We start from the raw sequence: 24,625 nt of genomic DNA on the forward strand, positions 1-24,625 counted from the left end.
TTTAACTTTATTTTCAAAATATTACAAATTTAATCTCAGAATTTTTTTTTTTAACGTAGCACTAAATCACCGTCAAACTGACGACTGTAGTAATGATGCTAAAAATTCAGCTACATTTTACATTTAAAAATATATTAAAATAGAAAAGTGTTATTTTAAATTGTAATATTTAATAATATTACTGTTTTTTTAACAAATAAATGCAGCCTTGAAGAGGACCTTCTTCAAAATCTTCAGCTTCAAACATTTGAATGATAGTGTACAGTAAAAGTAAAAACACCACAAGAGTTCCTCAGAAATATACAGTTTATTTACAAATACACTTGCATTTGCATAGAAATTTAAATTCCAAAATAAAAATACAGTAGTAAACAGATTTATTAGAGGCATCTATAGCTGAAAAATTTTATCTGAATTAAAAGCTCTCATTATGATTACAAGTAAACAGATAAATATATTGCTCTGTTGACTTGCCTCAACTGAAAGCGTTCTCCTACGACATGGAATCTGTCCAGGATGCTGTCACAGTTACAAAAGAATCAAAAAATCATTACAATGTCCATTGCATTTTTTTATTAGTTTCATTGTGCCACAGAATCACGGCTTGAAGAAAAGCTTTATTTGAATGTCCTTCCATGTCTTTGGCTGAAACGTCCAACCAATCACGTGATCGAATTGGATCGGAAGGAGCAGGAAGGTAGGTAGGCAATGCCCCTAAGGCACATCAGGATCATTTTTATTTAAATATCATATATATTTATTCATCTGAAACATTAATCATGCTCAAAATGACTGTGTGAAGCAGAGTTACATGTGGTCATAGCTTTCCCAGAACAAAAGCAAGGGTTACAACGAGCAGGAAACAATACAAAAGTGTTGTTTGCACAGGTGAGAGATCAGCCGAGGATGTTGTCGCTCTCCTGCCGCCTGGTCAGATGCAACAGATCGTCACACCAGAGGGAAGGTTGCGCCGGCTAGATCTACATTGATGACGACAGAGGATTTCTACACACCCTCCACCCTACGAACGGCTGACAACCCTCACCGACAGGAGAGGCCCGTGCACCCCGCTTCACGCCCTCACCAAGTGCGTAATCGTCCCCGTGTGTTAGTAAGGAGAACCAAAAGCCAGCTTCAATCCTCAATAACTTAATATCTCACAGGATATGTAACATATTACTCGAGGAGCAGCTGCTTGTGACGTCCTCTGAAATCAAGATATTAGTAAGTTGATTGGCAATAAACACCTCAAAGTGGGTGAGATGAGAGAGAAAAGCAGAATGAAATGGGTGTAATGTAATTAGGAAGAAGAAAAAAAAAACGACGATCCGTAAGCGGTTGCAGCATGAACACTGAGGAGAATTAAAGCGTTTGAGACTTTCCTGAGTTTTCCTTAAAGGCAATGACGTACTTGGCCACCGAAAGGACCTCCTTCTGCTAGCCTTCAGCTTCTTAACACTACGACTAAAAATTCGTTTCCACTCGCACCTTCACGCACCGTCCCACACTTACCGGTCCCTGTCTATACATCTCTTTACTTTACACATGGATGGGCAAAAAATAAAAACTGAGTTTGAGATTCTTGTGCCTCTAATAAAAGACATTTACAGATTTAATCCAACGTTTGATTCATCAGTACATTCATACATAGTATATAAATATTTATATAGCTTGACATTCTGTGATTCTGTTTGTTTCAGGCACTCCCCCTTCTCTAAATAATTTACGACGACGGCGATAATGACGATGATAATGATGATGATGAGAACCTAAGACTATGATAGCTGGTAGCAGCAGCAGGGTAAGACACTGTAGCTAACACAGTGACAATAGGAGAGGCTTATGGGAGTTTGTTGGGTGGATTTTGATTTGGTCATTGTGGCAAAAAAAGGGGTCTTCTAAAATGTCTGCTTGGGGATGACTGTTTTGAACGGGTAGTCCCAGAATGTGGTGGTGATCCCAAAACCTGGAAAAATACAAAGTGAACAGAAAGTTTTAATAAGGAGATGAAACAAAAACAGGGCTAACAGCAGGTTAAATAAAAATAATAATATATATATATATATATATATATATATATATATATATAAAACAATGTAAATTAATATTAAACATTTAACCCATTATACAATTTTTTTTTTCATTTATATGCCATAGGCCTGAAGACTTAACATAATAGTGAATACAATTTCATTAAAATTTAAAATTATATTAATACATCATACATATATACATATACACAATTTATAATATATTTTCAATTATTTTTCAATTAATAATATACTATATTTAACATTAACAATATAATAATGAATACATTTTTATTATAAATTAGTACTAAATGAGCATAATCTATTTTTATATTATATAATTTTATTATATAAATTGTATCAATTTTTATATATATATATATATATATATATATATATATATATATATATATATATATATATATATATATACACACATATACACACACACACACACACACACACACACACACACACACACACACATATATATGCACACACAAAATGTGTAACATTTTCTAACCTATTGTAAATACATATTTAATATTAACCATACAATAATTTATTATTAACTAAATTAGAATTAATTTGGCATAATTTATTCATTTAATTTCTACATCATATATACAAAATTTATTAAAAAAATTTTTTAAAAATGTTTTTCAATTAATAATTAATATATACATTTGATTACTTGATTTTAATATTGTAGTATAATTTATATATATATATATATATATATATATATATATATATATATAAATAAAACAATATACATTAATTTTTATTATTAAATTAATTATTAATTTGTATTATTAAATAAATGAGCATATTCTAGTTTAACTTTATTATATTATTTATAATCATTACAAACATGTTATTACCTAAATTATGTAAATTTTTTATTAGGCTATATTTTATGTTATATTATAATTTTTTATTTTATTATTTTACATATATACATTAAATATATATTATTATTTGAAAGAATTTTGAAAATATATGAATATAATATTAACAATATAATTAATTTTTTGTTGTTAATTAAATTAGTATCAAATGAGCATTATCTAACTGAATTTTTTATATTATATAATAGTTATTATATTAATGAATGTTGTACTGTATAATTTATATATATTATAAATATAATGTAAAGCGATTTTTATTTTAAAAGTGTGTAATTTAATTGTGTAACTAGCATCATCCAATGTGATAAAAAAAAGAATATTATTTATATATATATATATATATAATATTTATATATATATATATATATATTATATATATATAATATAAATATATTTATATATATATTTATTTATTTATTTTATTTATTTATTTATTTTTGTATATAGGTTTACAAATACTCTGTCTTTGGACTATTTAATTTAATTTAATCATTTAATTTATAGTTACCTCTGCAAATTTAGGTACTATAAAATATTAAAGAAACAAAAATATATATAATTTATAAAATAATAAATGTATTTTTTTGTATACAAGGTCAAAGTAAATTATTATTGTTGTTAAAACTGTATACAAATGATTTACAATGAACATTTTTATTTACTTGAACTTGCCACTGATCTTAACCTCTATTTTTCTAGATGCTCTAATGTCTGGCGTCTCATATCTCATGTCCTCACCTGCTCTTTGGTGTTCAAAGTGGTGTTTGACGTGGTACGCTTTCAGCCCATACAAGTAGGAGCCCTTCTGTGGCGAGCCGTAGTGCAGGTAGTAGTGGATCATGTCGTAGACCACGTATCCACACAGACCCCCGACGAACAGGGAGGTTCCCAGACCCTCAGACAACACCTGCCTGAGTATCAGGTAAAAAGCGCCAATGACGATGGCAGCCAGACTCGGAGGAAACACCAGACGAGAGCCGTCAAACGGAGACTGACGAGTAATAAAAGAGAGTTCGGTTGAGGTTCATCAATATCTAATAAATTATGTAAATTCATCTGCTCACTGAATTATTAATGAAGCTCAAATATCAAACAAAATCACACACCTTGTGGTGCTGGCCGTGCAACAGGAAGTGCAGCGTGATGAGGTAATAATTGTGGGCGGGCGGGCGCATGTGAAAGACGAAGCGATGGATGCAGTACTCGACGAACGACCACAGGAACATGCCAAACATGAAGATGAAAGGAAAGCTGTACTTGTGGACCAGAATGGAGTAGTCTGAAAAGTGAAAGTATGAAATGAATAAAAACAAATCACCAATCCATAATGCTTACTTAAAGATATAGTTCACCCAAAAATGAAAATTCTGTCATTAATTACCCTCCTGTCATTCCAAACCTGTAAGACCTTCGTTCATCTTCGCAACACAAATTAAGATATTTTTGATGAAATCCAAGAACTTTCTGACCCTGCGTAGACAGCTACGCAACTGACACGTTCAAGACCCAGAAACTTAATTTAAAACTTATTTAAAACTTTATTCTTCTGCTTTGCATTTCCGCCGGTCTTAGTACACGATATAACTACAGAAGAGTCAAGTTTTAAATAGGACAAATATCGAAACTCGTTGGTCATTTTTGAACGCGATGCTATTGGTCTAATAGGATTCAATGATCTATGCTAAGCTATGCTAAAAGTGATATCGCCAGAACAGGAGAAAGGCTGAATGGATTTCAAAACGGTACAAATCAACTTATTAACTCGGGGGGAGTTGGAGAATGAGCTTATTTCCAAAAAAAGTGGAGTGGTCCTTTAAACTATTAAAAATCAAACTATATCTAAAATAAAATCAAATATAAATATCACACACAGTTTGAAATTGTCTTGGAAAATAACTAACTAAATCTAAATTAATTTCACTAAAACTATGTAGGAAAAATGTAATAAAATTGAAAAAATAAAATATATACACTACCAGTCAAAAGTTTTTGAACAGTAAAATTTTTAATGTTTTTAAAGAAGTCTCTTTTGGTCACCAAATCTGCATTTATTTGATCCAAAGCACAGCAAAAACTCTAATATTTTGGAATATTTTTAATATTAAAATTAACTGTTTTCTATTTGAATATATTTTAAAACGTAATTTATTCCTGTGATCAAAGCTAAATTCTCAGCATCATTACTCCAGTCTTCAGTGTCACACGATCCTTCAGAAATCATCCTAATGCTGATTTGCTGTTCAAGAAACATTTTTTTTATTATTATTAGCAATATTTAAAACAGTTGAGTGCATTTTTTCGGGATTTTTTGATAAATAGAAATATCCAAAGATCAGCATTTAAAAGAAATAAAAAAATTTTGTAACACTATACACTATCCATTCAAAAGCTTGCAGCCTTTTAAATTAAAAAGTATAATTGGAGTCAGAAATTACAGAAATGAATACTTTTATTTAGCAAGGATGCTTTAAATTGATCAAAAGTGATAATAAAGACATTTATAACGTTACAAAAGATTTCTATTTCAGATAGACACTTCTTCTGAACTTTCTTTTCATCAAAGAAACCGGAAAAAAATTCTACTCAGCTGTTTTGAACATAATAATACCATAAGTAATGTTTTTTGAGCAGCATATTAGAATGTTTTTGAAGGATCATGTGACACTGAAGACTGGAGTAATGATGCTAAAAATTCAGCTTTGAAATCACAGGAATAAATTACATTTTCAAATATATTCAAATAGAAAACAGTTACTTTAAATAGTATAAATATTTTAGCTTTTTGCTGTACTTTGGATCAAACACAGGCTTTGAAATCTCACTTTTGACTGGTAGTGTATATAGAATATAAACTAATATAACAGTTTATGAATAATACTAAATCAACTTTTCAAGTCTTTTCACACACCTGATGTAATAAACAGTCTTGTCCTCTCTTGTGCCAATAACGTGTAGCAGTACCAGCTCAGATAGATCACCATAGGCAGCCATACAATCGGCACCATGTACCTGCAAACACACACAGCGAAGACATCTGTTAATAGATGTCTATTAAACTAATGTTTAATATTTACTAATGTTTAAGTCCTGTTATGTGATTACCATGATCTCTTACCATGAAGTCTTTGTGTTGGCCTCGAAAAAGTCATTCCCGAACAGTCTGATCGGTCTATCCACAGGCTGATGGACCCACGTGTCATATTTCTCTCCAAGATATCCAACCTGCCAGGCCAGTGGCTTCCGCCAGTCTACCAGATCCTGTAAGGCAATGGGAAAAAATATAAATATTATTCTGGTATTGTAATATTATTATTATTATTATTATTATTATTATTATTATGTATCCTCGTAGGTAGCTACGTATGGAGGTGTTCCGAAGATGAACAGCGGTCTTACGGGTTTGGAACGACAGGGTGAGAATGAATGACAGAATTGTAATTTTTGCTTAAACTATTCTTTGAACCTTTTATTGCCGTTCTATAAAATACATAATGTTCATTTTCTCGCCATTATGTAAAGGTAACAGAGTTCAGGAAGTACTTATCAGTGATGTTAATTTGCTGTTGCTGAATCATTTGACTGTTCCTTGTTTATGGTGCAAACTTTGACCAGATGCTTTTCGTGTGTTCTCCACTAGGGGTCACTATAACAGTGTGAAGCAGAGGTGGTGGGCGTGTCTGACATGACATGCTGGAGTTCATATTAACCCAGACCTATAGGGAGCCGCACCTCACCAAGATTCAAGGACAGGAAGCAGACGCCTTGAAGTCAAGGTGGACTGCACCTGAAATAATATACGCCTATATATGCAAGGTTCTGTGTGTAATTTATGAAATTACATTTAGGACGACATTTAAGTGATCATGTGCATATTAACACCTCTCCAATGTTAAAATGTAAAACCACGCTAGGTGTGCAACTAGTCACAAAGTACAAAAGGTCACTGCAATTCAATGACATTATCTAGGGGCCACTGAAAAAAGCTTCATCATAGCTCTGATTTAGCCCGTTTTATTTCTAGTTATTGCTTCTTGACAGAATACCAAGAACAAGTTCGCATAACCACCCACTTGAGTTGTTTTGTGGAACGAGGACTGAACAATGTATTCGGGTTTAATTCTAGTAATTGTCTGTCACATCATCAATAGGTGCGCATGGTAGGACGAGTTAACGGCTTTTGCTTTACAGCAACGGTGGAATGAATGAGAGTGCGGCAATAAACCGGTGTTGAGACCACATTCCTGCTATAATGAACCCAGAAATCTGGTCTGGACTGGTTGCCTATCCTGTTTGGCTTACAAGTTTCATTATGGAGCTAATTACGGCGTTGGCTGTTATGCCTAAGTCTAATGCACGGGTTATGTTTTGGCCTGTAGTGTAACACCTGAGAGTGAAAAATGACAGAATAATTAACACGTGACTCTCACTATGAAAAGACTGGGTGGGTCATATTTTAGCTGTACACTCAAAATAAACAAAGGTAATTTATTATATCATTTTGTAATTTAATATTATTATATAATAAAATGTAGCTTTTAATTTTATATATATATATATAAAATTAAAAGCTACATTTTATTATATAATATATATATATATATATATATATATATATATATATATATATAAAAAATTAAAAGCTACATTTTATTATATAATATATATATATATATATATATATATATATATATATATAAAAGAATAAATTATATTACAATTTTAAAATAATTTAAAAACTGATTTCTAAATACACAGAATTAAATGATTGTGAATACATAAAGTTATTATTTAATATTTAAGAATTTAACAATAATCAAATCAAAAATGCCACCAAAAAAAATGCATTTGAATTGATAATTGCAATAATTGAAATTATGTTTTTCGTAGTTTGTGTTGTCCCTTATCAGTGCAAAAGGATCACAAATTAAAAAGGATTCATGCCAATTTTTTCTAGGGCGTTTCCAAACTTTTGGAGGGCAGTGTATTTAGATTTTTTTCTAATTTCATATTAATTTTTCCTAATTAGTAAACCTTTTTCCAGAATTTACGACTAAATTACTAGTAGTTTCTAAATACACACACAGTAATAACATTACTGTTACATCCAATTATTAATAATTGGATGTTAATCATTTATTGTTGAGAATTTAACTTCATACTAACCACCCATATGTAAATATATGTTTTTATTATATATACTTTTTTCCCCCCTAATTAGTAAAACTTATTTTTTCCAGAATTTACTACAAAATTACTAGCAATATCTAAATACACACAAATATAAAGTAATAACTTAATGTATTATTAATAAATGTAATGTTAAATATTTAACAATAGTTTTAATTTAGCTTTATACTAACCCCCTCATATAAATTTATTTGTGTGTGTATATACACACACTTTTATATATGGGGGCCGTTGAATGCTTGAATCTGATTGGCTGACGAACGTTCTAATGGTGAGCATTATTATCAGGGAAACGCACAGCGAATGTAGTTCTAGGCAACACTTAACCGCATTACATGTCTATATCACTTCGCCACACGATTTCAGTTATTTCAAAGGTCCTTACAGCCTAAAACAGCAAAATAACCAAAACCCACAAGGACACTGGCCAAACTAATAAATACAATAAACAATAGGATAAAAACAGCAGATTATTTTCATGTTTTGCCACAAAATTACGTTTTATTATGTACGGAAAGCACACATTCTATTTCTCCCATTCTCTCTCCCTCACAGACGCACACACATACAGTTTGCACACACGTTAGCATACGTGCTAATGTTGTTAGTGCTGTTCTGACGATTAACAACTTAAAAACTACATGACAGCCCTCACATGCGAGGTAACAACAACTGTCGGTCTGTCTAAACTTTATTATTAACTGCATTAGTTTAACTGCATTAGGTCTAAAATGACGTTTTAGAATTAGCAACAAAGCTGTTGAATGAGCTGCGTAAGAAATGAATCCTACTCACAACAGTGTTTTAAGGACAAAAACGGACGAATGTACTGAAATATCATCTGATCGATGTCTTGAGGTTTGGTGTGGTGTGTGTGTATATAGAAAATCCATAGAAATTACTAGTAAATAAGGAAACACTTCTCCAACTTCACACACACATATGCACGTGTTTATTACTAGAAGTAGTGACGAATGGTACAGCGCGGTTCTGTAAAGGAAGTCAGTGTTCTCCAAATCGTTGACCCTGTCTGTCAAATTAAACCAAACAATCGATGCTTGTGAAAGACCTGCATGCCTCATAGGCCATTCACACTCAAAATGAGTGAGAGAAGTATATACAACTAGCATTTTTCACATAATAATTCATAGTCAGTGAAGCACAAAAGTATTTTAGCTTTATCCAGCTTGTGGCGTCCTTCCACCACAAGAAAGAGGAAGTCTTAAAGAGATAAGTCTTAAATGATAATCACAGAGAAACAGAAAGTCACCTGCTCTGCTAGCATTTCACACTGTCGCTTCGAGCAGAAAGAGGAATGGTTGCTTGCGGTTTCCTGTCATATGAACTGAAGCTTCACTTCCAGATGTCAAGCAAACAAATGCGTGATGCAGCAATCAAATGACTGACCTGAACTTGCATTTACCCAGAACAATCACCAGCATCTGTGGCATGTTGTTGATTACCACAGAAAGCTATTTTAAGAATTTGAATTGTGTAAAACTATGTTTTTATAATGTTATGAGGAAGTAATATACATTTAGACTGGTTTAGCCTCCACCACACATCGATCAGATGTGTTTGCCATGGGGTGTTCACACAGGATGTATAGCATTAGAGTGCAAAATAAGCTAAAAAAGTGTTTTAATCAGGAATATGCCTGCGACACAAGTTTCTATTTCACTTTTGCATACCGTTTCTTCGTCGACTTTGCTGCACTTATTGATGGCTGAGGTTTCTTCTTCTTCTGTGGTGCTTTCTTGAATCTTCTTCCTCTGTCTCAGAGTCTAGAACAGAAGAACAAGAGCAGTTAAAAAAAACCTGACCCTCATGATTATGTTTGATGAGATGAGATGTTGGCATATGTTATACATTTATAGTACTGTATATTTGATTTGTGGCCTGAGATGAGATATGAACCTGTCTGACGACATAGGGTAAAACCGAGTTAAAGCAGGTAGCATCTGACTGGTCATGTGATCTCAACATGGCAGTTTATAATGAAACAATTTATAATAACATTTTCCTATTTTAATATACTTTCAAAATATAGTTTATTTATGTGAAGCAAAGCTGCATTTTCAGCATCATTACTCCAGTCTTGTGTGTCGCATGATCCTTTAGAAATTAATCAATGTTTGAAACTGTTGTGCCTCTAAACATTTATTTTGAACCTACGATACTTCCTTTAGGATTATTTGATTAATAAATCGTTTAAAAGCACAGCATTTTTTTAAAATAGACATCTTTCCTAACAATAAGTCTTTACTATTACTTTTTTTTATCAATAAATTAGCACATCCAACACTGAAGACTGGAGTAATGACTGAAGAAAAATCAGCTTTGATCAGAGAAATAAATTATATTTTAAAGTATATTAAAATAGGAAACCAGTATTTTAAATTGCAATATTTCAAAATATTATTTTTTTTTCTGTATTTTTGATCAAGTAAATGCAGCCATGAAGAGACTTCTTAAAAAAAAAAAAAAACATTAAAAATATTGCTGATCCCACACCTTTAAACAGCAGTGTTTATCACTAATTAAATTGTGTGCTCAGTTTAAAAGTACATTAGTTGTGGTAACAAAATTGACATTCTGAAATATTTCTGGTAAAAGTAAAAAAAAAAAAAAAAAAAAATTGTATATTAAAGTCCTTTTAAGTTGGACCTGCTGTTGTTCAGAAACCAACCAATCAAAAAAAAAAAAAATACTAACAAAAAACAAAACACTAAATACTTTTAATAAAATAACCAATCAGAGATAGTGGACTAGAATCAATGTTGCCAAGTCTGCAGTTTTCTCGCAGAATTGGGCAACTTTAACACTGTTGCCGCAGGTTGTTTTTCATGTCCGTGGGTTAAAGCAACCCCAATAACGTAATATTTAGCCCCAAAAATGCACATTTTAGCATGGGAACCCTGCCAAAAATGTGTATTTTACCCTCTGGAATGTGATTTTTAACATGGACCCCCTTGTAAATGTAAGTTTTGCGTACCAATTGGGTGCGTTTTGTTTTGAAAAGTATACTAAACTTTTTACGCGTACGTGAGGGACAGCGTACAGTATGCGTGAGGCGAATTTTGTTGAAGTATGCTTTGGAATGCTTTTTGTTGAAGTTGGACCTGCTGTTCAGAAACCTAAATCAAAAAATAAATACTAAGAAAAATCAAAACTAACTAAATACTTTCAATAAAATAACCAATTCGAGAATTTTTTTTAACTGAAATTTTTAAACTGTTACTGTGGGTTATTTTTCATGTCCACAGATTGAAGCAAAAAACTTTATATTTCACCAGGAGATCCCTGCCAAAAAAAAGAAAAAAAAACCTGGCAACCCTGACTAGAATGGGTCAATAAAGCCCAAAGTATGTGTGAGCGAGAGGGTATGATACAGCTCAGTGTTGGTTTAAAAGACTTCAAAAATAATTGTTATTGGTCATAACTTACAGAGGAAAAATAGAACAGACACCGAGCATGGATGAAGCTTTCTAGAGCGAATGTGTCGACCACGCACGTTCACGCATATCAAATAAAGTATACTTTGAAAGGCTAAGCGTTCATCTGTACAAAAACAAAGTATACTTTGGCCTTAAGTTGGACCCACTGTTGTTCAAAATAAATAAATACTAACAAAAAACAAAACACTAAATACTTTTAATAAAATAACCAATCAGAGATAGTGGACTAGAATCAGTGTTGCCAAATCTGCAATTTTCCCGCACAATTGGGTTATTTTAACACTGTTACTGCAGGTTGTTTTACATGTCCGCAGGTTAAAGAGACCCCAATAAAGCAGGTGTTGCCAAGTCCGTGGTTTTCCCGCGGAATAGGCTACGTAAACACTGTTGCTGTGGGTTGTTTTTCATATCCGCAGGTTGAAGTGACCCCAATAATGATATATTTAGCCCCTGGAATACGAAATGTACCAGGGGAACCCCGCCAAAAAATGCATATTACCCCACACAACAAATTTTACAGAGGGACCCCCCTTGAAATACGATTGGGCTAGTTTTGAGTGGCAACTGGGTAAGTTTTGGTGCGAAAACCTGGCAACCCTGCTAATAAGGTGATATTTACCCCCCGGAATGCGATTTTTAACGGGGACCCCCTTGAAACGCGATTGGGCTAGTTTTGAGTGTAAATTGGGTGGGTTTTGTTGCAAAAACCTGGCAACCATGCTAATAAGGTGATATTTACCCCCCTGGAATGCGATTTTTAACTGGGACCCCTTGAAACGCGATTGGGCTAGTTTTGAGTGTAAATTGGGTGGGTTTTGTTGCAAAAACCTGGCAACCATGCTAATAAGGTGATATTTACCCCCCTGGAATGGGATTTTTAACGGGGACCCCCTTGAAACGTGATTGGACTAGTTTTGAGTGCCAATTGGGTGGGTTTTGTTGCAAAAACCTGGCAACCATGCTAATAAGGTGATATTTACCCCCCTGGAATGGGATTTTTAACGGGGACCCCCTTGAAACGCGATTGGGCTAGTTTTGTGTGGCAACTGGGTGGGTTTTGGTGCGAAAACCTGGCAACCCTGCTAATAAGGTGATATTTACCCCCCTGGAAATGCGATTTTTAATGGGGACCCCCTTGAAACGCGATTGGGCTAGTTTTGAGTACCAATTGGGTGGGTTTTGTTGCAAAAACCTGGCAACCATGCTAATAAGGTGATATTTACCCCCCTGGAATGCGATTTTTAACGGGGACCCCCTTGAAACGCGACTGGGCTAATTTTGAGTGCCAATTGGGTGGGTTTTGTTGCAAAAACCTGGCAACCATGCTAATAAGGTGATATTTACCCCCCGGAAATGCGATTTTTAATGGGGACCCCCTTGAAACGCGATTGGGCTAGTTTTGAGTGCCAATTGGGTGGGTTTTGTTGCCAAGACCTGGCAACCCTGACTAGAACAAGACATTCAGTAAGATACTGCAATCTCTTGTAAATCAGATATACAGTTCAGAAAATGAAATCAAATACTAACAAATACCAAAAATGTCAGTGCCACTTAAATCTAACAATAAAAATTCCAACGAAAACTCACCCTCATAATCATCATACCAGCACACCAAGTACACAACGCCTTATTCACATGATACACACGTCACTGCACAAATTACATCATACCTCATCCCACAGGAGGGAAGAGCTTCTCATTTCTCCATAGGGTAACACACATACACACACACCCTTCACAGATGGCTAGTTTGGCGGGACAGGTGAAATATTAATCAGGTCTAGCGTCGCACCATACCTTTCTAACGTTAAAGAGGTGATTAACCCTGCCCCCCCTTCACACCTTCGCACAAATGCACACACCTCCATGGCAACTTAACACCACATCATACACTTTGATATAGAACAGTGTCAGAAAAACCTCAAGTTGTAGAGGTTGACGGTTGTACTGTTGCTGTTTGTGTGTTACTGAGGCCCCCTGGGTTATTACGATTAAAACAGCGCAAACTTACTCAGAGGTTACATGGTATTGAATGTTTATGCAGTTGTATCCAGAGCTGCATGCAATCTCAGTACAATATATTTCAACAAAATTCAAAGATGCATTATTCATGAAGATGTAAATATCTAATACATATAAGAAAGTCACTTTTTTGCGATGAAAATTGTTAATGAATGTCAAGAATGAATGTTATAAAATTAATAGTTCACCCAAAAATGAAAATTCTGTCCTTAATTTCTCACCCTCATGTCGTTTCAAACCATAAGACCTTCGTCCATCTTCAGAACACAAATTAAAATCTTTTTGATGAAATCCGAGAGCATTCTGACCCTGCATAGACAGCAATGCAACTGACACGTTATGAAGATTTCTTCTCTTCTGTGTCAGTGGACTATTTTATCGATATCCTTACTACCTTTCTAGGCCTTGAACGTGTCAGTTGTGTTGCAGGGTCAGAAAGCTCTTGGATTTCATCAAAAAATATCTTAATTTGTGTTCTGAAGATGAACGAAGGTCTTACAGGTTTGGAACGACATGAGGGTAAGTAATTAATGACAGACTTTTTGTTTTTGCGTGAACAATCCCTAAAAAGAGTCACCAAAAACTGCGACCTGGAAAATCTTAATCACTTGACATCACTTGCGCCATTTTATGTGCTTCAGAGATATTGTTTTTAGGGCATTACTTATTTTATTGATGTAGTCTTATCTGGAAATGTTGTAAATACAACGTCATGCGGGTATTTCCATTGTACAAAACAGCTTGTCCTAACAAGTAAACAGGTGAAATTTACAAAATATTATTAGGAATTAAAGTGACAATGCAAGTAATGGTGTTTGTATTCGAGTAGTAACAGTAATGTGAGGATAACAAGAAAAAAGAATTAGAAATAAGTGAGCGTATAAAAAGTAGGCCATGAGGGCCTGGTCACAGCCCTGGTTTTCATGACCTTCGGTTTGGGTTTGCTGAAGACCAAGTCACAATTTGTAACCTGACCACATGTGCCATCCTGTTTTTTCAGTGTGTTCCTTTTATTTTTTTCCTCATTGAGTCTTTTACCCACTTCCCATCATATGTCTCTGCATATCATAGTTATAAAATCATTTATTGCATCACTTTCAACTGAATCAGTTAGATATAGGCCTAATAAAATATGTACTCTTCACTATAACTAGTATACATGAAAAATAACTAATTTACTATACACTACCAGTCAAAAGTTTTTTAACAGTAAGATTTTTAATGTTTTTTCAACACTAAACTAAGCCTGCATTTATTTGATCCAAAGTACAGCAAAAGCAGTAATATTTAGAAATATTTTTACTATTTAAAATAACAGTTTTCTATTTGAATATGCTTTCAAATGTAATTTATTCCTGTGATTTCAAAGCAAATTTTTAGCATCATTACTTCAGTCACATGATCCTTCAGAATTATTCTAATATTCTGATTTGCCACTCAAAAAACATTTATTATTATTTGATGCAAAAAAATGATTGATTCCACGTCAGACGGGTGGGGGTTAAAAAGATTATAAATTTATTCACACAAGTCGCTTATATGTCTAACCTTGATATGTCTAACCTTGGGCATTGAATACATATTCTCAAATAGATTAATAATGATATAAATATAATAATTCACAGGACATATTCATAATACAGTTAATAATGCATAATCTTAGATAAGAATATAGAAATTCTTGTTAATTCCATAAAGTTCACACATTATTATTATTATTATTATTATTATTATGTTAAAAATAGCAGAGTAGAATGTTATTTAGGTTTCTTTGATGAATAGAAAGCTCAGAAGAACAGCATTTATCTGAAACAGAAATCATTTCTAACATTATAAATGTCTTTATCATTACTTTTAATCAATTTAAAGCATCCTTGCTAAATAAAAGTATTAATTTCTATAATTTCTTTCCCCCCTAATTTTTTGTACAATTATACTGACTCTAAGTTTTTGAATGGTATAGTGTATAATGTTACAAAAGCTTTTTATTTCAGATAAATAGTGATCTCTGGATCTTTCTATTCATCAAGAATCCTGAAAAAAAAAAAAATACCAAACTGTTTTGAATATTGATAATAATAATAAAAATAATAATAATAATAATAATAATAATAATAATAATGAATGTTTCTTGAACAGCAAATCAGCATATTAGAATGATTTCTGAAGGATCATGTGACACTGAAGACTGGAGTAATGATGCTAAGAAAATGTAGCTTTGATCACAGGGAAAAAATAAATCAAAATAGAAAACAGTTATTTTAAATAGTAAAAAAAAAAAAATCTAAATTTTACTGTTTTTGCTGTACTTTGGATCAAATAAATGCAAGCTTGGTGAGCAGAAGAGACTTCTTTAAAAAACAAAAATATTACCGTTCAAAAACTTTTGACTGATAGTGTATATGACTAACATACATTGGAAAAAAAAAAGTCTCTCGTGCTCATCAAGACTGCATTTAGTTGATCAAAACTACAGTAAAACAGTTTATTATTACATTTGAAATAAGTTATTTTAAGGGGAGACACTACAGGCAAAAACAGTTATTCATGTACCTGTCAAGTTTGAGATTTTTGTTTTTTTATAAAGAGTTTTTTTAGACTAGTGGTATGAAAACATCCAAAAGAGACTGTTAAGAATATTTTTTTTGGCACTTTATCTATTTGTGTCAACAGACTTCAATTACAATATATATTTTAAAGCCTGTTTTCTCAAAATGAGTTTTTTTTCTACTATACTGAGCCATCAATCTCCACTTTAGTAGCACTGACAGACACCAAACTTTACATTTTTAGTCCTGTCTTTATCCTGAAGGTTTTTACAGAGGGATTTGTTCATATATAATTTGCTTGATTTTATAGAACATTTTATTCCCCCCAAAATTGTAAAAAATATATAGTTTTCTATCTGTTCCAAGTATTTTCTGAATTATGACAAAACGAGAAAATATTCCCTCTGTAAAAACATTTGACTGAAAAAAATTAAACAAGAATTTTGAAATTGACTTGATTTTTGTGCTAGAAATGTATGCAAATCAGTGCATATTTCATCAAATAATGCCTAAATTGCATATTTAAACCTAACATTTTAAAAAAACTTGTTTACATTTATAAACATAATCAATCAATTGGGTAAGTAAGGTCATAACTATTAGTTGTTGTTTTTTTTACCTTATTTACCTGCAGTGTCTCACCTTAAAATGTTGGATTTTCAGTTGTTTAGTCTCCAGTCAAATAATTTATACAAACCATAATATGTATATTTGGTGTTAAAGAAACATTACTTATCTATAAACAGCGCAATATTTTTGCGGAAACTGTGATATATTATTACTATTCTGTGAAAAAACAAACTAAGCCACATTCTTCTTATGGTAAACAGACCAAAACTTTTAAAAGCAGATGGGCCTGACCAGATATTCCGGATGACTGTGGGTCCAAGCATCACACACACATGCAAACCCATCTTTGAGTGCATTTCTGTTGACACTTACACCAGCTACAGCTTACTCAGAGTCAGTCCCTCAAGATAACATCCACTTTAAATAATGCCGAGTTCAGACTGCAAGATTTCAGCCCCGATTTTGACTCGCCGACAGGTTTTGAGAAATCGCCGACAAATGCCCGAAATCACAGGCAAATCGGTGCTCGTTCACGTGAGTGACAATCACACAGTGTGAACTATCAAAGACGCGATCTGAGAGAATCGCCGACGTGTCGCCGACACCCGTGAGATATTTGGCATGCTAAATATCTGGACCTGTCGGCGATTCAAAATCATGCCGTGTGAAAGGTAATCTGACTGAACATAACGTCGGCGATTACCTACAGCCAATGAGACGCAACATCCAGGCCAGCGGGAAGTTGGGGGAGGAGTTACGAAGGTATTAGACCACAATATCAACAAGCATAGTTTCGCTTCTTTTCTTTTCGCTGCAATTGAGTGCACATGCAATTTGTATGACAAGCTTCTTGCGAGCTACCATTTTTTTTTATAATAATCCCAGTCTCATGTGAGAACTTGCACGCCTGACCTCGCGTTGTTTCCATGTCACTTCTCGCGTGTGTTTGGTTGTGAGACGTAGTTTGCGGACCGGGACAAAGTTGTCGGCGATTCTTCCTATTGTAAAGTCATGCAGTGTGAACCCCCCTGTCGCCGATCCATCGTGCAGTGTGAACACAGCAGCGACGGAATGCTACCCCAGATAGTCATGCAGTGTGAAAACATCTGTGACGCGATTGCTTTGAAAATCGTGCAGTCTGAACTCGGCATAAGGCATACAACAATTGATATTTATACAGCACCATATCAAGTGGTCATTTCGATTTATTGCACCAAGACACACCCAGCATACGTGACTGCCGGGGTGTTTTACTGTTTACAATGAGCCACGCCAATCATTAGCTTAGAAATGCACACAAACCAAAAGCATAAAAAAAGAGGAAAGGGGAATTAAAGCACTTAAAATAGTAAACCTAAACATTTTTTACATCCTGAAATAAACAATTCACAAAAAAAAAAAAAACGCACACACAGAAATAAACACCAAACTAGAGCCTAGGACAATACACAAGGGATTGCATCTAGAAACAAACAGTTGTCGTTATAGATACAGTCACTATCAGAGCACCGCATTCGCTGAAAACCTGCACGACAGGCCTTTTGCACAATACAAAAACAGATTAGAAAGAAGAGGTCAAATGATATGATTCAATCTGGCATGTACTTGCATGCTGACATCTTGATTACATGCCTTCAAGTGAACAATTCATTTAGTATACATAAGTACCAAACTTAGCATCATTTTTTGACAGTTTCTATCTAGTCTTGATGAACTTTGTGACTTTGTGGTGAGGCTGTTTTTGTATTGTTTTTGAGTTCATGGTCAAAGAGCCACTGCAAATTGACTGTGAATGCCAGCAAATCATTTGCCTTTATAGCTCAGAAATAGTGTTGCATTAGCGAGTGTGTGCGTTACGACCGGATCAGCACATGTGATACGAGATGTGTGCTGCCCTTTTGCTGAGGTGAACAAGGGTGCTGAAGCGAGAACCGGGACAGTGGAGCTGTAGATATAAGCGTGACGGTTTAGTCATGTGTGGTCGCCTGGCAGGTGATTCAGCCAGCTTTGGCAGCTTCTTGTGCGGGACGCCTAAAAAGCTTAGGAAAAGCAGGTGAAGAAGTCTTTAGGGAAAGTAGGGCGTGATGCCGTTTAGTAAAGTGCAACATCTAATCAAGTAGGGAAGATAATGCACAGTTATCTCTGGGTTATAAGGAAGGAAACTGGAAAAGCTTGGCTAAGGTATTTAGGGCCTAGTCTAATTACAACAAATGTGACCCTGGACCACAAAACCAGTCAAAAGTTGCACAGGTATATTTGTAGCAATAGCCAAAAATACATTGTACGAGTCAAATGATCAATTTTTCTTTTATGCCAAAAAATCATTAGGATATTAAGTAAAGATCATGTTCCATGAAGATATTTTCTGAATGTCCTACCGTAAATATATCAAAACTTAATTTTTAATTAGTGATATGCATTACCAAAAACTTCATTTGGACAACTTTAAAGGTGCTTTCTAGATTTTAAAATAGTTGTATCTCGGCCAAATATTGTCCTATCCTAACAAACCATACAAACCATTAATGGGAAGCTTATTTGTTTGTCTAAATCTCAATTTCAAATCTCAATTGACCCTTATGACTGGTTTTGTGGTCCAGGGTCACATGAGACTCAGAATATGGTTACAACAAGTTGCAACTGTTCAAAGAAGACAGTAGCTGTAGGGTTGGTTAAGGTTTAATCGTCACATGATTTAGGTGGACAGTTGGGGGTCTGTCAGGGGTTTTGATCTGTGGTGCAGAAGATAGTTTGAGCGGAGAAAAGAACCTTCAAAGGGATTGAGTCTAGATCACTTCCTTCTGCGAAACTCTGCTTCCAAGGATAAGGTTGCTACTGGACTCCAAATAAACACTGTAGTTGATATAACACACATGTACTTCTATTATTTCACTCAACATCAAGTTCTTAGGTTGAAATGTATATGTGACCCTGGTCCACAAAACCAGTCTTAAGTAGCCGGGTATATTTGTAGCAATAGCCAAAATTACATTTTGTATGGGTCAAAATGTTAGATTTTTCTTTTATGCCAAAAATCATTAGGATATTAAGTAAAGATCATGTTCCATGAAGATATTTCCACCCGTAAATATATCAAAACTTATTAAGTAGTAATATGCATTGCTAAGAACTTAATTTGGATAACTTAAAAACCGATTTTCTCAATATTTTTTGCACCTTCAGATTCCAGATTTTTAAATAGTTGTATCTTAAACCATACAATTCAATGGAAAGCTTATTTATTCAGCTTTTAGATGATATATAGATCTTCTAAAACTTGACCCTTGCCTTTTGACATTAACGTTCTTATCTAAGTTATAAATTCATAAGAGTAATTTCTTTGCAATAAACGCTCATCCTGACAGCAAGCAGATCTCTGTTAAACTTTACAGATTTCACTGAACAAGCATGAAGATCATAAAGTTTAGCTGGATGGAAGGTTAGATTGTGTCTAATCATGTGAAAATGGTTTGTGGTTACGTTGTTAAGTACGTGTACCCAGAAAAACGTTCAAAAGCGATCCACGGTCAGAAGATTGGTTAAACCTAAGCTATATCACATAGCCAAAGAGCTGTATTGTTGTCCTGATAGTCGAACCACTTTATGTACCACAAAACCACAACACGTACACTCTCCTCACCATGGAAATTTTGAAAAAAAAAAAAAAAAGAGATGACCACAAAATAACCCACTTCCTATTTCCATTTCATTTCCATTTTTATGGTCTAAGCCTTTGTTATATTTCTTCACAGTTAATTAAACATAAACAAATTTGCAAATCCTACGTCTCTCTATGTTAAAGCACACAACACGAATCATCACCGGTTCTGTGTGTGCCATACTACATTACATCCTATTACCAGATAAAGGGTGCTTATTTACAGAAGAGAGGCTTTCCAGTTGTTCTCACATAAACTAAACCTGGATGAGGTTAGTAATCCTTTATAGTGGTTACAAAGGGTTTTTAAATGGTCAATGCTGATGTCTAGAAAGCACATATAGAAAAAAGAATGAATGAAAGAAAGCAACCGGATATTGTCACTTTCAGCATTCAGCAAAAGCACAGTGATTAGGAGTGAAGACCAACAGAGTGGAATGTATGAAAATACAGCCATAAGCCATTACACCTAGACGGTATCATTTCCCGGTGTGGTATGCAAATATCATTTGGACTAAAGTTACGACAGCTGCACTGGCAGACTCCAAATCAATCAACAATGTACTTTGCATAGTGACAGAACCAATATTATGTGCCACAGGTGTAAAAAGTTTTCAGGGCTAATAGTCATCAATGAGATTTACATTGGCGAAATGCAGAAAATGTATGTTCAGTAAGAAGGAGGCCAGCGTTGTGGACTGGCATGGGGGCTGAAAGAATTCCTCTGGGTGAACAATAAGGCTGCTTTATGGAGCAGTAAGGGTCCGGACACTGAATGACAGAGGCGCACATACATAAAGAGTTGCGCGAACAAAAGCTTGGAGGACAGAGGAAGAGAGCTCAGGCTGGTACAATCTAAACAGGGCTGGCAGTGTGTCGAATGGTGCTAGGGTGGCGGTATGAGTACGGTTGGGGGTTGAGAGCCTTGGATACGTACACTCGAAAGGGCACTGAGGCCATCAGCAACGCCTAGCCAAACCCTAACTAGCTTAACCCTCCCAGTCGATGGTGACGTTTCACAATTTGCTCAAACCCACCACATTCCCCAGATAAAGATGTAGGAACAAATTTAGTCACATACCAAGTAGTGGACAAACACACCCTTATTGTTCTCAGTAAGAGAAGACGAACAAATTGCAGGCATTCTGCATAAGTTCAGCATTAACAAAGGTGCTGGAAGAGAGGACGTTTAACGATTTTTGTAAAAGATTCGGTTCTCTAATGCGAGAAGTTTAAGTACCATTGGCTAGCCATGCAGAGCAGGGGTTTCCAGTCAAGTAAAAGTGCTATGGTCAAAGTTCACATTGACTGACATCATTAAGGTCCCATTTAGGCCAGGGGTAGGCAAGTTAGGTCCTAGAGAGCCAGGGTCCAGCAGAATTCAGCTCTAACCCTGAAAAGAAAAGAAAAAAAAAAAAAAAAAAAACTCACCTGCCTATAGCCTTAGTAATCCTAAAGACATTGATTAACTTGTTCAGGTATGTTTGATTAGGGTTGGAGCTGAAAGGAGCAAAATGAAAATTCTGCAATTAATTACTCACCCTCATGTTGTTCCAAACCCGTAAGACCTTCATTCATCTTCGAAACACAAATGAAGATATTTTTGATGAAATCCTAGAGCTTTCTGACCCTCCATTGACAGCAGGGGTCCTTCCACGTTCAAGGTCCAGAAAGGTATCAAGAACATCGACAAAACAGTCCATGTGACATCAGTGGTTCAACCGCAATTTTATGAAGTGCCAAAAAACGACTTTATTCAAAAATTCTTCTTCTCTGTCACCCTAGCACCATATTGAAGAGTTTACGTGCAGAGGAAAATGTGGAAGTGTCGTGATACTCTCCATATGGTGCTAGGGTGACGTATAGGAGAGGAATTGTTGAATAACGGTTGCTGAATAAGATTACGGTTGTATCACTGATGAACTATTTTGCCAATGTTCTTGGTACCTTTCTGCACCTTGAATGTGGAAGGACCCTTGCTGTCTAAGGAAGGTCAGATTTCATCAAAAAATATCTTATTTTGTGTTCCAAAGATGAACGAAGGTCTGATGGGTTTGGAACAGCATGAGAGTAAGTAATTAATGACAGAATTTTAATTTTTGGGTGAACTAACCCTTGAACTCTGCAGGGTTACGGCTCTCTAGGACCGAACTTGCCTACCCCTGAATTAGGCCAAAGGGTTTTTGTCGATGTTCTTGGTACCTTTCTGGACCTTGAACATGGAAGGAACCTTGTAGTCAATGGAGGGTCAGAGAGCTCTTGGATTTCATCAAAAGTATCTTAAATTGTGTTCCAAAGATGAACAAAGGTCTGACGGGTTTGGAACAGCATGAGGGTGAGTAATTAATGACAGAATTTTCATTTTTGGGTGAACTAACCCTTGAACTCTGCAGGGTTGCGGCTCTCTAGGACCGAACTTGCCTACCCAATGTGTCCAATCCTGCTCCTAAGGAACCACTGACCTGCAGTGTTCAACTCCAGCCTAAATTAAACAGCTACACCGCATTACCTCACCTGTTTCAACAGTGGTGAGGGCAAGAGAGTCACATGACCCATGAGGGTTCTTCCGAGTCAATTATTAACCAATCGGTGCCAGGATACACAGTTGGACGGACTGCTCCTGATAAGAGGCAGCAACTGATGGACTACTCCAAGCTGTCGAAAAACATCAGCCATGTGAAGTGGCACTGATTTGGGGCAGATGTAAAACATTTGGCTTGTGTTATTCAGAGCAACACTTATGTAAATCCACAGCAGAAGTTCCTCGACAACCTGTCCAATTCCCAATTCCACATCTCTCTCTAATCTCTAAACACCGGTTGTAAAACCTGCAGTACGATTTTTTCATTCTCCATTTAGGATGTTTGGGTTTTATGTCAAGCATGGTTGAGAGAAGCAATTGTCAAAGTGGCCAAGCTTAGGTAAGTCCTGTGATATAAGCAGAAAAGGCTGGCTTCTTGCTCAACAAGCTACATATGTAAATGACTAAACAAAAATACATGTTAACGCAAATGTACTGAGGGAAGGGTTGCTGAATGCAGCATTGTCCCAAGATTATGAACCTCCATTATCCACAGTATGTCAGATAATCAGTTGAAAAAGGACTTTGACTTGTCCCCCTGTTCTTTAACAAATTCGCCCCTTAATTACTTCCATTTTAAATGTCTCATTTCTGTTTCAGCTTTTTTAAAGAAACAAGGAACAAGTGTCAAATTAATTTTTTATTAATCAACACTGAGTTTAGCATTCTGACCCCAGAGTATTCCTTTGAAGTTTTAAATGCTATTTTGACGGCATTCAAATCAATGCCTCTTTCTTTGTGCTTTCCTCTCAAGCTTCGTTCAACAACTGGTTCAGGATCAGCTTTTTAACCAGTTTGCTTTGCTCACAAAAAACACTAGTCCAACGCCGAAACTGATCCCAGACCTGTCGATCTGGAATTTAAAGTGGTAGGCGGGGTTGAGAGCCATCCACTCTCACCATAAACAGGGATGTTGTTGGTTGGTAAGCTGCATCACCCAGAGAACTGGTGGAACCTGCTGGGCCAGATACTGGGAGCCCTCCCAAGCATTTTCTCGCTGTTTTTCTTTTCTTCAGGAACTTCATTCCTTTCCTCATTCGCCAAGCCAAATTTTACATCAATGACCTGCTTCATTATCTCTGGGTTGGCAGATATGACAAAGATTAGAGGTCTGGGAAAGGGTGGGTATAGTCGGGCAAAGGTTGCTGTGACGTTTTTAGTCTTGAAACCACTCGATTTCAACTCTCATGTCATTATGACAGAATAAACATGATTTCAAATAAAAACAGTCAAAAATATTAGTTAAACCAGTAAAGGTACTTGTATTTGCATAGTGCAAAGGGTATAAAAATAACAAATGAAAAAGAGTAAACGTGAAGGCTGTTCGCTTATAAAAGAAGACCATAAATCCACTTTTTCAGGTCCCTCCCTTCAAACAAGGGTGCAAAGGTTTGTTCATCTGCATGTCTGCACACATGAGCATGTCCTATCGTACAAAGTTCAGCAATCAAGAGCTTTCTCACATGCAGGAAGAGCGTCAGCAAGAAGATTAGAAATCCGTGCAACAGGATTAGCACGAACTTACTATCATTGTTTTCAACATCGGCAACCCTGGGCATTTCTTTTGACCCATTTTAAGATTATTTGTGTGATAATGAGTGTAGTCGTGCCTGTATGAATGTCAAAATACTGGGACTTTGGTATAAAGTCAATTGATTA

The 24,625-nt window shown here is 35.1% G+C and overlaps 1 protein-coding gene across 1 annotated transcript in view; it reads right to left on the reverse strand.

Moving 5' to 3' along the window:
• Positions 1–288: 288 nt before the first annotated feature.
• Positions 289–24,625, reverse strand: part of fa2h (fatty acid 2-hydroxylase) — a 33,705-nt gene continuing 9,368 nt past the window's right edge. The window contains exons 2-7 of the mRNA XM_073831837.1: positions 9,820–9,912; positions 6,057–6,199; positions 5,850–5,950; positions 4,048–4,220; positions 3,680–3,932; positions 289–1,966 (exon numbers count right to left, since the gene is read on the reverse strand). Of these exons, the coding sequence (XP_073687938.1) occupies positions 1,899–1,966; positions 3,680–3,932; positions 4,048–4,220; positions 5,850–5,950; positions 6,057–6,199; positions 9,820–9,912 (831 nt within the window). The 3' untranslated portion in view covers positions 289–1,898. The remainder of the gene's footprint in view (positions 1,967–3,679; positions 3,933–4,047; positions 4,221–5,849; positions 5,951–6,056; positions 6,200–9,819; positions 9,913–24,625) is intronic.

The sequence above is a fragment of the Garra rufa genome, chromosome 25 (assembly GCF_049309525.1).
Source record: "Garra rufa chromosome 25, GarRuf1.0, whole genome shotgun sequence".
Classification (NCBI taxonomy): Eukaryota; Metazoa; Chordata; class Actinopteri; order Cypriniformes; family Cyprinidae; genus Garra; species Garra rufa.